The 14,108-nt window shown below is 55.8% G+C and overlaps 1 protein-coding gene across 2 annotated transcripts; it reads left to right on the forward strand.

The window, feature by feature from the left end:
• Positions 1-8: 8 nt before the first annotated feature.
• SERPINH1 (serpin family H member 1) lies at positions 9-9,316 on the forward strand. 2 transcript variants are annotated; one of them, XM_040489392.1, is made up of 6 exons: positions 10-122; positions 1,613-1,656; positions 4,094-4,758; positions 5,175-5,273; positions 5,380-5,612; positions 8,294-8,596. In XM_040489392.1, the coding sequence occupies exons 3-6, from the start codon at positions 4,137-4,139 to the stop codon at positions 8,594-8,596; spliced, it is 1,257 nt and encodes a 418-aa protein (XP_040345326.1). In that variant the 5' UTR covers positions 10-122; positions 1,613-1,656; positions 4,094-4,136. The 2 variants fall into 2 exon arrangements, with proteins under 2 accessions (XP_040345325.1, XP_040345326.1); XM_040489391.1 differs by lacking the exon at positions 1,613-1,656 and having other exon boundaries at positions 9-122; positions 8,294-9,316.
• Positions 9,317-14,108: the final 4,792 nt, after the last annotated feature.

A 14,108-nucleotide genomic window follows, 5' to 3' on the forward strand; every position in this document is an offset into this window, starting at 1 on the left:
CTCGGGACGGGCGGGAGGAGGGGAACGCCATATATAGATCTGGGGAGCCGGGAGCGGCGGAGAGTGGAATCCGTCCGCGGCTTGAGTGGGACGACTGTCCGGCGCCAGCCCACCCAGCCCAGGTGAGGGAGGGGGCCGGTCTGCGTGCGGCGGCGGGCGCTTTGGGGGTGCCCCGGAGAGTGAGAGAGGGCGGGAGGCCGCCGGGAGGGATTGGGGGCCAACCCAGAGCCCGCAAACCGGAGTCCTTGGCCCTTAGGGAGCAGCTGGGGCGTTCGGGGTCGGGAGCCTGGGGCGGCTGAGTGAACCTGTAGGATTAGGGCGAGATCAGGGCAAGGGTGGGGAGTCGGGGCGCTCAGAGGCTCGGAAAAAGTGCAGGCTTCCATGGGAGTTTGGGGCAGGGGTGCTGACGGCAGGGAGGAAACAGTGGGGCTGGGAGCCAGGATGCTGAGACTGCCTTGTGCAGGAACCAGAAGGGAGGAGGTAGGGTCTGGGGGCCTCTCCAGCAGGGGTGGGAGGCCAGGCCAGCTTTGCAGTTCGGGGCGCCTCCACCTCTAGGGCTGAGGCCCGGGGGCCGGCGGAGGTAGGTGGACCAGCCTCCTGACCGGCAGGGGGGCATCTGCGCCTCCTGAAAGCAGGGTGGTAGGAAAGGAGATGAAGTAGTCTTGGCTTTTCCTGGGAGGGGTTCTTGGGATCCCCACCGTTTGGGAAGAGAAGCCACGAACGGTGGCTCCATTTCTGATCAGCAGCCTGCATGTGTCCATGTTGGCAGCTAAAGGAGCAGCTTGACCAGTGTCCCCCACCTCCCTTGGGAAGGGGGTGAGGAATCAGCAGGCTCCATATCCCCCCACCCAAGAGGGAAGGGTTAGCTGATTAGAAGGCTTTGAGTCGCCCACTCTCAACTCTGTCCACTGCCACCTGGTTCTTGGAGTGGCTGCAGGGTTAAGGCTACTTCCAAAGGCCAGGGTTCCCTGCCCCCAGCCTAGGGACATTCCTGAGGCGGCCAGAGTGGAGGAAGAATGAAACCACTTCCAGCATGGCCAGGAGGCCCTGCCCCTCCTCTTCTCCGTTTCCGGCAGGTCCCTCTGGGCTGTAGGGCCCGGATGGAGGGGAAGGAGGCTGGAGGGAAACTGGGGGCCTTGGTTCCCTGGAAGCCTCTGGCTGGCACCACACCCTCCTGTCTTCAGAAGGTTCACCTGCCCATCCCCCCCTCCTGAGGCCTCTGGATCCAGTCCTTTTGTTTCTGGTCACCGGAATTCCCAGCAGAAATGGTTTTGTTTTGTTTTGTTTTAACCTCACTGTGTAACAGGATACCACATCCAGGCTTCCTCCGGGGGCTCTGCGGGTGCTTCCCAGGAGGAGGAAGCCCTGCACTGGGAGGCCTGCCCCCCCCACTGATCCTGTGGGACCTGGGGTGGCTCCCTGCTCCACTCTGGCCTCAGTGGCTCCCGCTGTACAGTGAGGTCCCTGTGGAGCTGGGACTAGCTGTGCCTTCCTTTGTGCCAGGGGCAGTGTAGATGGGGTCCCATGTTGGGGTTGGGCCTTCCAGGCCCCGCCTCACCACCGCTCCAGCTCTGCCCTAGCCCATCCTCCTCATTCTTCTGTTTTCTTTCAGAATGAAAAAGGCAGGCACTGACCTCCCCCTGAGGCAGTTTCCAGGTACTTTAGACTCCCTCAAAGTGTTTGAGATCCTCTCTGGTGACCCCTAGCATTTGCTTCTCTTCCCTCTTACTTACAAAAACCCAGAATCCAGTCTCAACTTAGTCTGGCTAGCTGTGGGCACAGCCCTTGGCTCTCTGATCGAACAGTTTTCTTTGTGGGACTGTAAAGTCGTCTAACCTCAGCCTCAGGGCTGGGATTTCTCTGTGGCAACGCGGGCTGGGCTGTGGGAAGCTGGCTTGCTTGCAGTGACTTGCCTCCCTCTGTTGCTGCTGCTGGGTCAACGTTAAGGGCGGCCCTTCTCCGCAGCCACACATCTCCCTGCACTTCCCTGCAGAGACCCTGTGCAGATTCAAGGAGGCTCCGGGCCACCCCCTGGGACCTGCACCCAGGCCTCCTGCTTCCCAGGCTGGAAGCCCCTCTCTGCCGGCGGCGGATGGAGATAATTCAGTTTCCAGCCTGCCACGTCACCTAGAGCGGGAGCTCGAGCAGGAGGAGCAGGAGCGCGGCTGCGTGGCTGCCTGAGGAATCCCAAACTAGTCATTTGGAGCTTTCTTGGAAAGCCCCTCCCAGCCCTTTGAGGTTCTGGTTGGCTGGGGGTGGGGGCTGTCAAGATGGTGTCTGCCACGTGGCAGGGCTGGGAGCTGGGCTCCTTGACTCTCTCCCAGTGGGATACTAGTGGCCTTTTCCCCACCCCCCGCGTCTGTGCTCTGGCATCAGCTATATGGACTAGAGGTGGCCTTCGAGTTGAGTGACCAAATGCCTGTTGTCCAGGCAGAATAATCAGTAGTGCCCCATTTTACTCTCTTAGGCATCCTTTTGTGTGAAGTAATTCTTCGGTCTTTCTGCTTTTGAGGCCCCAGGCCTGATGGGGAAGGAGCTAGGGCTGGGAGGAAGGTGGGCCCTGAGATCCCCCCTCTTGTCTGCGCTCTAGGGTACAGGTCTCTCTTGGGCCTTGCGCCCCCCCCCCCCCCCACCGCTTTCTCCACGCGTCCTTTGCTTCCCCCTTTACGCTGCACCTTCCGAGAGGTGGCCGCCCAGAGAGGGGGGACCTGCCTCGGTTCACAGGATGGCTACAGCAGTGGAGTCTTTCCAGAGACCCAGTGCTCTTGCAGGCAGGCCGAAGTCCTGAGGGTCCTCTGCTAGGATTCTCAATTTGGAGGTCCTTAAGGACCCCAGGATGGGATCCGCTGGAGCAGTGGGACCCCAGCCTCCACCAGAGTTCCTACCAACCCTTCCCTTCCCCCTATCCATCTTGCCTGAAAGTAACAGGGAAGTATCCCATGTGGAGAGACTGTCCTGATTGGAGGCCCCGGGAGGAGAGTGAGGCTTGTTTTGGGGACCAATGCTATTGCTGTGGTTTGGAAGGGATCCTGAGGAGAACCCTGAAACCACAGAGCGGAGGGCCTGTGTGATAGCCAGGCTCTGTCAGATTGGAGGGCAGAATGGAATCTGAGGTGGACCCAGCTTCCTGTGAACACGCTTCTGGTTAGCCTCTGGTGAACGGGAGGGGGTGTCATTGCTCCATTCAACTGTGACTTACTCCTCCTTCAGTATCCTTCCTCTCAGGAAACCTACCCCCCACCCCACTTTTGTCCTGGGGATTTCCCATCCATTCTCGGGACTGTGGACAGATGGACAGGCATGTCCCTGCTAGGATAGAGGCCTGGGGCGTGGAGACCTAGACCTTTATGGCTTGGCAAATGGAGACTGAAGCTGAGAGAGGAGTGGACACACACTCAAGGTCACCCTTGGGCTGCAGAGTTTAGCATCTGGGTTCCCCCATTTAGTGAGTGAGCCAGTGGATGACTCATTAACATCCCAGGGCAGGGTAAAAGGCACAGAGGGAGGGGCAGTCCTTCATCCTGTCCCAACAGGACATCCTTTGTCCAGGCACCTGAGCTTCATGCAGACCCTCAGTTCATCCGCCACATTTTTCCACTGGAAAAGGGTTCCGGGGTCATATGAGATCAGAGCTAATCTGTATACAAAATGAAGATCCTAAGTCTGCCCAAGTGGCCCTGATTTTTGTTCATTGAGGAACAGTTGAGGCCCATTGTGTGCTAGGCACTGGAGATGTAGAGGATAACCAGACTGGCTCGATTTCTTGTCCACTCGGAGTTCATAGACTACTTAGGGATGGAGATCACGTATAATAAACACACAAGACTGACTGTTGTAAGTTCTGTGTAAGAAATCAATAGGGTGGAGCTGTTGCCTTGCTAGAAACCCTGCTCCGGATTAGGAGCTCAAAGAAGGCCTCAGAGAGACTGGGCAGACTGAGACCTCTGATCTGGGCAACTCTTGAGTTAGGTCTGGGTTCCCCGGAACTCTGAGCTCTCTTGATCCCATCTGCAGGGGACTTGGTGGCTGCCAGAAGGCTGGGGATGGTTCCTGGGGAAGAACATCTAGGGTTTCAGGGCCACCCTCTCTCCAGCTCTCACAGGTCCCCCGTGGTGCGTACAACCCGCCTCCCAGCCATGCGCCTCCTCGCGCTCATCGGCGCCTGCTGCCTCCTGGCCGTGGCTCTGGCCGCCGAGGTGAAGAAGCCCGCGGCTGCTGCAGCACCGGGCACGGCAGAGAAGCTGAGCCCCAAAGCGGCCACGCTGGCCGAGCGCAGCGCCGGCCTGGCCTTCAGCCTGTACCAGGCCATGGCCAAGGACCAGGCGGTGGAGAACATCCTGCTGTCGCCCGTGGTGGTGGCCTCGTCCCTGGGGCTCGTGTCGCTGGGAGGCAAGGCGGCCACGGCCTCCCAGGCCAAGGCGGTGCTGAGCGCGGAGCAGCTGCGGGACGAGGAGGTGCACGCGGGCCTGGGCGAGCTGCTGCGAGCGCTCAGCAACAGCACGGCGCGCAACGTGACCTGGAAGCTGGGCAGCCGCCTGTACGGGCCCAGCTCGGTGAGCTTCGCAGAGGACTTCGTGCGCAGCAGCAAGCAGCACTACAACTGCGAGCACTCCAAGATCAACTTCCGCGACAAGCGCAGCGCCCTGCAGTCCATCAATGAATGGGCGGCGCAAACCACCGACGGCAAGCTGCCCGAGGTCACCAAGGACGTGGAGCGCACGGACGGTGCCCTGCTGGTCAATGCCATGTTCTTCAAGCGTGAGTCCAGAGGGGTGGGGCGGCCGGGCACAGAGCCCTCAGCAGCTGGGGTGGGGAGCCAGCTCGGCACGTGTTGCCCAAGTGCCCGACAGGTGCCAGGGCAGAGGGCGGACGTGGCGGTGGCTGAGCCGAGGGTCCTCCTGAAAGAGTTCTCTGTCCGGTGGAATCAGCTGGACCCTGACTGTAGAGAGCTGTTCCTCATAGCTTCAGGCAGCATGTCGCGGGGCCAACGCCCGTGTCCCCCAAAGCGGGGAGCATGTACTCTGTGGACTGGGCGCTGGGGTGGGGGGGAAGGTGAGCCCCAAAGACTAGAACGGAAGCCTGTGGCAGAGAGAGATCCAGGGTGTGCAGTTGGGGGGCTGTGTTCTGAGTGGGGGCCGTCTGTTTCTGACCTTGCGTTCTGCTTCCCACTCCAGCGCATTGGGATGAGAGGTTTCACCACAAGATGGTGGACAACCGAGGCTTCATGGTGACCCGATCCTATACTGTGGGTGTTACCATGATGCACCGCACAGGTGGGTGACCTGCGGAGCCGGGGGCCGAGGTGGGGGGGTGAGGGCGCTCGGGGCCTAGGCCGCCCCCAGCCCTGCGTGCCCAGTGCCCTCTCGGCTCTCCTCCCAGGCCTCTACAACTACTACGATGACGAGAAGGAGAAGCTGCAGATTGTGGAGATGCCCCTGGCGCACAAGCTCTCCAGCCTCATCATCCTCATGCCGCACCACGTGGAGCCCCTCGAGCGCCTTGAGAAGCTGCTGACCAAGGAGCAGCTGAAGATCTGGATGGGGAAGATGCAGAAGAAGGCTGTCGCCATCTCCCTGCCCAAGGGTGTGGTGGAGGTGACCCACGACCTGCAGGTGAGGGATGGCCCAACTTGGGGTCTGCAGGGCCTGGAGGAGAGGGGTGCTTGGGGCACCCATTCGTCAGCTCAGCCGGTCTGTCCTGAGCCTCCGTGGGTGTCCAGGTAGTACTGGGCGCTGCTGCGGGGAGAGGCCTGGGACCTGCCTTTGGGAACATAATGGTGACATCCGTAGTTAAATGCGATAGAGCGCCTGCTGTATGCCAGACACTCTTCAGAGCACTTCGTAGATGTTAACCTTTTAATCCTCGAAACAACTTCATTAGGTAGGACTAATGAGCTTCTTAGAGATGAGGAAACCGAGGCTCAGGAAGGTTAAACAACTTGCCCACAGTCACATAGACGGTAACTCAGACATCTGGCACCAAGCTGTGCCCTAGTCCCGTACCGTACTGCCTCTGAGCCTGAGGTGCCCCCAGTTCTAGACTGTTCCAGCCGAAAGGTCGTCCTCCATGCAGCAGTAAGACGAACAATGGCTGTCAGCAGTGAGGCACTCGGGGTGGCTGGAAACTGAACCCACGCATTCAACGTTATCTTCTCCTCATGACCGCCCTGGGTGTTGGCCAGTGGCTTGAGGGGAGGCTGAGGTCACCTTGGTTAGTGAGTGGTAGAGCTGTGATGAGTCCTCAGGGTGAAAATTCAAGGTGGCCTTTTTGTCAGTCGGGAGAGATTTTTTTTTTTTTTTTTTTAACCTACTCAAAAGGGAAAACTTTTATCTCATTCGTGCCTTGGATGCCAGAAATGGCTCCTTGGTAAGCTTCTCACTCACGGGATTGATTCAGATTCACTGCTGACACTGTGGAGAGAAAGCTTGTGATGAAATGGGGCTTCGGCTCCAGACCACGGACTAGTGGCCCTTGCGTGGCCTGTGCTGTGGATCATGCTGAGGTGTCCAGAGAGGAGCCATCACCACGTCCTGGACCCGTCCAGGTTCTTCCCCAGCTTTTCCTTCTGCCGTGGCTGCCCTGACGCCATCCTCCCTTTTTTTCTCCCGTGTCTTCCTGGAACCCTGGGTGGACACACAAGTCCATGGGGTACATGGAGTTGAGAAATTTGACGTGTGTGACTTGTGTAAGGTCATTGGGACTGGAGTCGCTGGGCCTAGAACACCTGTCTCAGGACCCCCTGACCCTCAGGACCCCAGCTCAAGTGCCTATTTGGCCTCACCAGGGAGGTGGCCTGTCCTGCAGAAACCTGGGCCCGGAGGCTGCTGGTGACTCGGCCAGTAGTCCTTCTCTGCAGCGTCTTCCTCACTGAGCCACAGGGCGACCAGGCTCCGGTCGTGGGGGATAAGGAAGGCTTCCTGGAAAACGGGGTGGTTAAAGCATTCTACAGGGATGGGGGTGGCCATTGAGACACCATCGAGGGTGCCGGCTGTTCAGCGAGACCGTCGAATAAAGTGCTGGGAGAGGTATGCTAAGGGGTAAGGCCACAGCACAAGCACAGTTGACATACGAAAGCGCTTGTACGTGGCTTCCGGCGGCTCTGCAGAGCCATGGCAAGTGTGTGTGTTGGGAGTGGGGTGCATGTTTGTGGGGGTGCGTTTTAATTTTGTACTTTGGGAATATGTAAAAACATATATTGGGGCGCCTGGGTGGCTCAGTTGGTTGAGCGTCCCACTTCGGCTCAGGTCATGATCTCATGGTTTGTGAGTTCAGGTCCCACATTGGGTTCACTGCTGTCAGCGCAAAGCCCGCTTCGGATCCTCTGTCCCCCTCTCTCTGCCCCTCCCCTGCTTGCAGTCTCTCAAAAATAAACAAACATTTAAAAAAAGATGTATCACGTATACATTAAAACTTGATCAGTGTAATGAACTCTCTTGTATCCATCACCCAGCTTCAATCATCAGCAGCTCGTGACCGATAAGGAGTCATCGATACACAGCTATTTCTCCCCCAACAGATTATTTTCTGTTAATTGTTTGTTTAGTTTTGAGAGAGAGGGGGAGAGAGCATGATGGGGAGAGGGGTAGAAATAGAGGCAGACAGAGGATCCGAAGCAGGCTCTGTGCTGACAACAGAGAGCCCGATGTGGGGCTTGAACTCACAAACCATGAGATCATGACCTGAGCCAAAGTTGGACACTCAGCCTAACCAGCCAGGTGCCCCACCCCCATCAGATTATTTTGAAGCAATTCCCAGGCAGAAAGCACCCTGGACAGGTTTTAAAGCCCCAGGATTATATGGTCATAGCTATCCTTAGAGTAGTCTTCCTTACATTTGAGCGTGCCAAGAATTACCTAGAGATTTTGTTAAAGAAGCTTCCTGGGTCCTCTCCCAGAGATTCTGATAGGGGGCTCTGGGAGAGAGGGCGTCAGGAGACGTGTGTTCCATATAAGCTCCCAGGTGGTGCCCGTACTGGCAGTCCGTGACCCGTGCTTTGAGAAGCACTGATCAAGATTGCTCAGCAGGACTGGGGATAAATTCTGCCTTTCCCCCGAGTCTCCGTGTCCTTATCTGTTATGTGGCAATTAGAGGTTCTTGCAGGGTTGTCGTGAGAGTTAAGAAAGCAGTGGTTCGAAGTGCCTACATCATGTCTGGCATACAGGAGGTGACGGGGAGGTGGTAATCTCTGCTCTGAGGAACAGGGTAGGAGGTGATGGGTGGTGAGGGTGGAGGGTGCGGGTCTAGGAGCCTTGCCCATCTCGTGGCCTCACCTGGCACCTGCCTCATCCCGCAGAAACACCTGGCCGGGCTGGGTCTGACTGAGGCCATCGACAAGAACAAGGCAGATTTATCACGCATGTCGGGCAAGAAGGACCTGTACTTGGCCAGTGTGTTCCACGCCACTGCCTTCGAGTGGGACACAGAGGGCAACCCCTTTGACCAGGACATCTATGGGCGCGAGGAGCTGCGAAGCCCCAAGCTCTTCTATGCTGACCACCCCTTCATCTTCCTGGTTCGAGACACCCAGAGTGGCTCACTGCTGTTCATTGGGCGCCTGGTTCGGCCCAAGGGTGACAAGATGCGAGACGAGCTGTAGGGCCCCAGGGTCGTGGGATGGCAGGAGGCAGCCGAAGGCTCCTGAGACACATGGGTGCTATGGGAGGGAGGGAGTTGAGGTACTGACCTTGGATAGTCCATGGGGTAGGGGTGGGCAAACAGAGCAGGCTTCCTGTGTGTCTGAGCAGACTTCCCAGCCATCTGCTTGGACGTGGGCTCCCAGATACCATGATGCTGAGCCCAGGAACCCCAGGGACCCCACATTCTGTGGGACCTGGGCAGTAGTCATGTCCTGCCCTCAGAGCCCTGGGTTTAAGCCTGCCTCAATCAGTGTTCATATTTATAGCCAAGTGCTTTCTCATCTGTGAGACGGAATCGAGCTAGTGGGGGCTCAGCCCAGGCCCCGTGGAACGGGGGCCCTCTTTCCCTGACCCGACCATCACCTCAGCCCTCTCTCCAGCTCTATTCCAATCCTCTCCCAACTTCCCTCAACTATAAAATGAGGTGCTGCACCCCCTGGGACAAGTACTCCCATGATGGCCCTGGCCCCAGTTGAGGGGGGTGGGATCGGGAAATAGCTCATGGGGTGGGGGTGGGGGCTCATGGGCGGATTCTGGTCAGGCATCATGGGGATGAACTTTTTTTCTCCGTTTGTAGATTTTCAAAGATGGGGAGGGAAGGGGGAAAATGAGCCTTTGTTGCTGTCACATCAAGAACTTATTTGTACAATTTTTTTTTTCAATAAAACTTTTCCAGTGAAGTTTTGTTGGAGCATGGAGGGTGGCTGGATCAGAGATTCCCATGTCATTTTTCCCGGGAGACAAGGGCTCCTTGTGTTAAGCCAGGGCCCGTAGCAATATGGTGCTGAAATGCTGGCAGATAACCGCAGGCCCCCTACATGCCGACTCGGGAAATGGTTTTGGCTTTGGCCGCCCTGGAGAGGTGGCTTTGGGGCTGGGGTGACAGTGCTGGACCTGGAGCCCGGGGCATTCTACGCTGGAACTTTGGCTCTCCAGTCTTCAGTTTCCTAGCTTTTCAAACTGATCTCATCCATAGCCAGGTTAGATAGGCTGCCTGACTGGGCCTGGACTTTGGCAGGAAGGAGCTTGTGGGATCCTTGTCCCATTTGGGTGTGCAGCAGGAAAGGAGGAGGGACCTGACACAGCCCTCCTCACACGGTCCTTGGGGCTCTTGACCCCATAGCTCAGGAGGAGAGAGGGTGAGTGGGGCAGAGGAAACTGGATTCGACGCTGCTTGCTGGCAGTGTAGTCTCGGGCAGGTCACTTCCTCTCTCCGGGCGCCTCTCTGGCTTCCCTCTTCCACCAACTTTGCCCTGGGGGTTGTTGGTCCAGGGAGGGGAGCCCCTGCCTGGCTGGGCAACCCAGTTGGAGTCTTCCATGATGTGAATGAGGCTGCAGAAAGGCCAGCTGATTGACTCCTGTTAGTACCAAAACAGCATTTAGAGTACCGCTGCCAGAGCTCTGGGTCTGTCCTGTGCGGTGGACCCGGTAAATCAGATGTCTGCCCTCAGGGGCTTCATCCGGAAGTGGAAGCCTATAGTGACAAGCATGCTCACTCCTCACTGTGTTCCAGTCCCCTGGGTCATTCTGTTCCAGACTTGCTGTACTCGTTCCCTGCCTCAGGGTCTTTGCACTAGCTCTTCTTTCCGCCTGACAAGCGGTTCTTTGTCAAGGGTACTTTTTTTTTTTTTTTTTGTCATCCGGAACTCAGCTTGAATGTAAGTAGCAATTCCCCTGCCTCGGTGTCTATACTGTGTTTTCTCTCTCTTTTTTTTTTTTTTTAATTTTTTTTTTTTCAACGTTTTTATTTTTATTTTTGGGACAGAGAGAGACAGAGCATGAACGGGGGAGGGGCAGAGAGAGAGGGAGACACAGAATCGGAAACAGGCTCCAGGCTCTGAGCCATCAGCCCAGAGCCCGACGCGGGGCTCGAACTCCCGGACCGCGAGATCGTGACCTGGCTGAAGTCGGACGCTTAACCGACTGCGCCACCCAGGCGCCCCTGTGTTTTCTCTTTTTACTGACTCCTTAATGCTGTGAAATTTTCCACCTATTGACACATTCACTGGCTGTCCCCACTATTAGAATGGAAGCCCCATGAAAGTAGGGGCCACATTTTGTTAATCACTGTATGTCCTCCACCTGGATTCAGCATCATCCCCACATAAGACACTGAAAATATATTTGCTGAGTTAGGAAGTGAAGCAGCTGCGCTAGAAGGGTAAAAGGGCTGTGGGAGTACAGAGGGGGAAGCCGTGACTGCCAAGGGAGATACAGAGGGCTCCCAGGAGGAGGTGACATGTGGGCTGCCTTGAAGGGTGAGTAGGTATTCTTTTTTTTTTTTAATCAGAATAATAATTTAAATATCAGCTGGTACTACCTTTGCGTTTTGCTTCTAACACCACGTTTGTGCAAAACACCATGTCAGTCTCTTGGTGTCCCGTGCTATGGACATGGATATAATTTTATCCAAATTATCCACATTTGGATATAATTTTATCCAAACCTCTTAGCAGCTTGGCTAAGTAGGAATTCTCTCTGTTTTAGTGGTGAGATCACCAAGGCCAAGGGAGGTTAAATAACCTGCCTGAGGCCCCACAGCACAGCCAGTGGGGCTGAGCTGGGAACTGCTTCTAGAACGTTGGCTAGTTCTCCCTCCATGCCATGTGGGAAGGGCCGGAGAGGAACTGGCCAGATTCTAATACTGAAGGTGCATAGCCTGCTCATAGTCTATACATGTCATCCCACATCTTCCCCATGACGGCCCAGTTAGGTGGGAAGTCCTCCTAATCATACTAGTGTGGCTCAGAGATGGGCAGAGCCTGCACAAGAACCCAGGCCTCCTGGACCCAAAGTTCAGCCTGCAATAGCGCCCTCAGCAGGTGGGAGTGCCCCACCAGAGGGGAGCTCACAGTGAAAGAAGCCAGGCCTGGGGGTGGGGGCCACCCAGATGACCCAAAGGGGGCCCTGAGGTCACCTGCGGCCATCTGGGCACATGTGGGGAGGGTGGTGAGAGGTCTGAGCTCCCTCCTCATCAAGAAAGGTGGACTTGCTAATGTGGAAGGTGACAGGGCAGGAGGCAGAGGTAGTCAGGTCAAGGTTGGGTTCGGGGTCAGACACCAGGTCAGTGCCACCAATGGCCCATCCTGCCCTGTGTGGAGCTTTCCTGTTGCCTGGAGGCCATTGGAGGGCTGTCCTATTATTCCCACCATGCTGCTTGCTAAAGCCGCAGAGATGATGATGATGACTGCTGGATTGTGAGGGTCCTGGATGTAGTGCAAGTGCGGGAAGGTGGGGATGAACTCTCTACTGGGCACCGACTCGGGGCCTGGCACCGCTGTGTCTGATCTCATTTAATCCTCAGCGCTTACCTGAGGGGTAGCTATTACTGTCCCACGTTACAGATGAGAGGGGGAGTGGCCAGCCCAAGGCCACCCAGCAGGTCAATGACGGGGACTGGCCTATATGGGAATCCAAGCATCCTGGCTGTGGAGGAGAGAAGTGGACAGGCATGAGTGCCGCACTCTACAGTTCATAGTGGGTAGTCACCAGTGGGTTTCCATGTAATCTTAACCCCAGTCCCTGCAGCACGGAGCTCGTTACCCTGCATCCATGGAAGAGTACCCCAGCTGAGATCTTGAGAGCAGGCCCTGGTCTGCCTGTGTCCTGCCACACCCCATACCTAGCACAAGGCCTGGGACACAGCAGGTGCCTAATAAATGCTCACTCAAAGAAATTGTGCAGTGGGTGCTCTGGTGCTTAGCAGCAGAGGCACTGGAGCCTGTCAGACCTGACCTGACCTGTGGTCCTGCATCCCGGCTTTTCCCTGGCATGGTGACCTGAAGCTTCTGAGAAGATGAAGGCAGGAGCTGAGGCCCTGGGGCCTGGGTTCTGCAACTCGCATCATGTCACCTCCATCACATTCTGTTGGTCGAAGCAAGTCATGAGGTGTGCTGAGATTCCAGGGGCAAGGAATAGACTCCATCTCTCGATGGAAGGAGCAGCAAAATGGCGTGGGCATGTTTTCAATCCACCACCCGGGGGGTGGCTGGTTCTCTTCATGCCTCACTCCCATTGTTTCCAGTCCCAGAACTGGAGTTCTGTGCTTGCCTGACTCGGGGGCGCTAGTTCCGGAGTCAGATCTGGAAGGAGGAAGCATACACATCAAAAGAATCACAAGGTTTTGCTAATTTACATTAGCACAAAATCTGGAAAACATGGGAATGTTTACTGTGGGTGCTAGTCCACAGAGAGAGGAACATAATTTCATTGGCCTAAATTTGTTTGTTTATTTATGTATTTATGTATGCATGTGTGTGGTTATTTATTTGGTGGGAGGGGCAGAGAGAGAGGGAGAGCAAGAATCCCGAGCAGGCTCCGCACTGTCAGCACAGAGCCGGACCCAAGGCTTGAACCCACGAACCGTGATATGACCTGAGCCGAAGTCCAGTTGGATGCCCAACCGACTGAACCACTCAGGTGCCCCCGAATTTATTTATAACACAGGATACATTGACCTGAGATCCTAGATTTAGTGTGCCACTTTGCGCAGTGAGGGGCGGTTTTCATTGTTGGCTTAGCTTTTGGGTTGACCGAACCTCGGATTCAATAGGGAACTATGAACTATGCCTCATTGATGTTGAAATGCCAGGACTTTCTTGCTTTAAAATAGGGGAAAGAACCCGGACACTAAGGGAGGGAGGAATATTGAGGTGGATTTACCCTGCGTGACCCACTCACCTGCCCCCTAGCCAAGTTCCACCCTCCCCAACTTCCTTTTCTAGAACCTCCAGGAAACTCCCTTCACCAAGATATTGCGAACTCCATTAGTGATAGGAATGTCTTTGAGACAGGATGTACTACTCGTTCTCTGCAGGCTAGGGATGCCAGTGGAAGAGGCTGCCACAGAAATGGGCTCTATAATTTTAGTGGAAGTGCTGGGATCCCGGAGGAGCAGAGCACACACGGCAGCACTTGGCCTGGGACATCAGACATCAGGTGGTAATCAGAATGGTTTAACTTACATCTTTATCTTTATCTTTAGCAGAGGCTAATTGTTCAAAGACCAAATAGGACCAACAGGCAGCCTCTAAACCCTCCTTAATCTGTATAACAGAAACAGCAAAGCAATAAGCGAACAAAACCTTCCATGTTGGGCAATGGAAGCCCCACTTGAGCCACTATGAAAGAGAACCTCAGTTCCCTCACCCAAAGCCCCTTGAATGGAAGAGAGGCCAGTACACTTCGGAGCAAACCCTTCAATAGCACCCCAGACGCATACTGCAAATCTTTCCTGGGCCATTTGCCAGAGAACTGTGCTCTGTGAAGGGAAAATACACAGACTTTTCAGGGATTAGCAGACCTTGAGTCTATTTAATGCTAATTTCCGAGGACACAGAGAACCACTGTGCAGAGGCTCCGGCAGATCAGGTGATAATTGGAGTTTTGACCTGAGTCCAGGCATGCTGCGCCCCAGGCCTGAGACCCTGGACTCATCCTGAAATGATTTCCTCAGTTTCAGGGTGTATAGTT

Source organism: Herpailurus yagouaroundi, unplaced genomic scaffold, assembly GCF_014898765.1.
Source record: "Herpailurus yagouaroundi ecotype Mexico unplaced genomic scaffold, PumYag 180, whole genome shotgun sequence".
Taxonomy (NCBI): domain Eukaryota; kingdom Metazoa; phylum Chordata; class Mammalia; order Carnivora; family Felidae; genus Herpailurus; species Herpailurus yagouaroundi.

Coding starts and splice junctions, on each gene's coding strand:
- SERPINH1 (XM_040489391.1), top strand. CDS start 4,137: ATGCGCCTCCTCGCGCTCATCGGCGCCTGCTGCCTCCTGGCCGTGGCT. Junction 5,274..5,379: donor TACCATGATGCACCGCACAG/GTGGGTGACCTG, acceptor CTCTCCTCCCAG/GCCTCTACAACTACTACGAT. Junction 5,613..8,293: donor AGGTGACCCACGACCTGCAG/GTGAGGGATGGC, acceptor CTCATCCCGCAG/AAACACCTGGCCGGGCTGGG.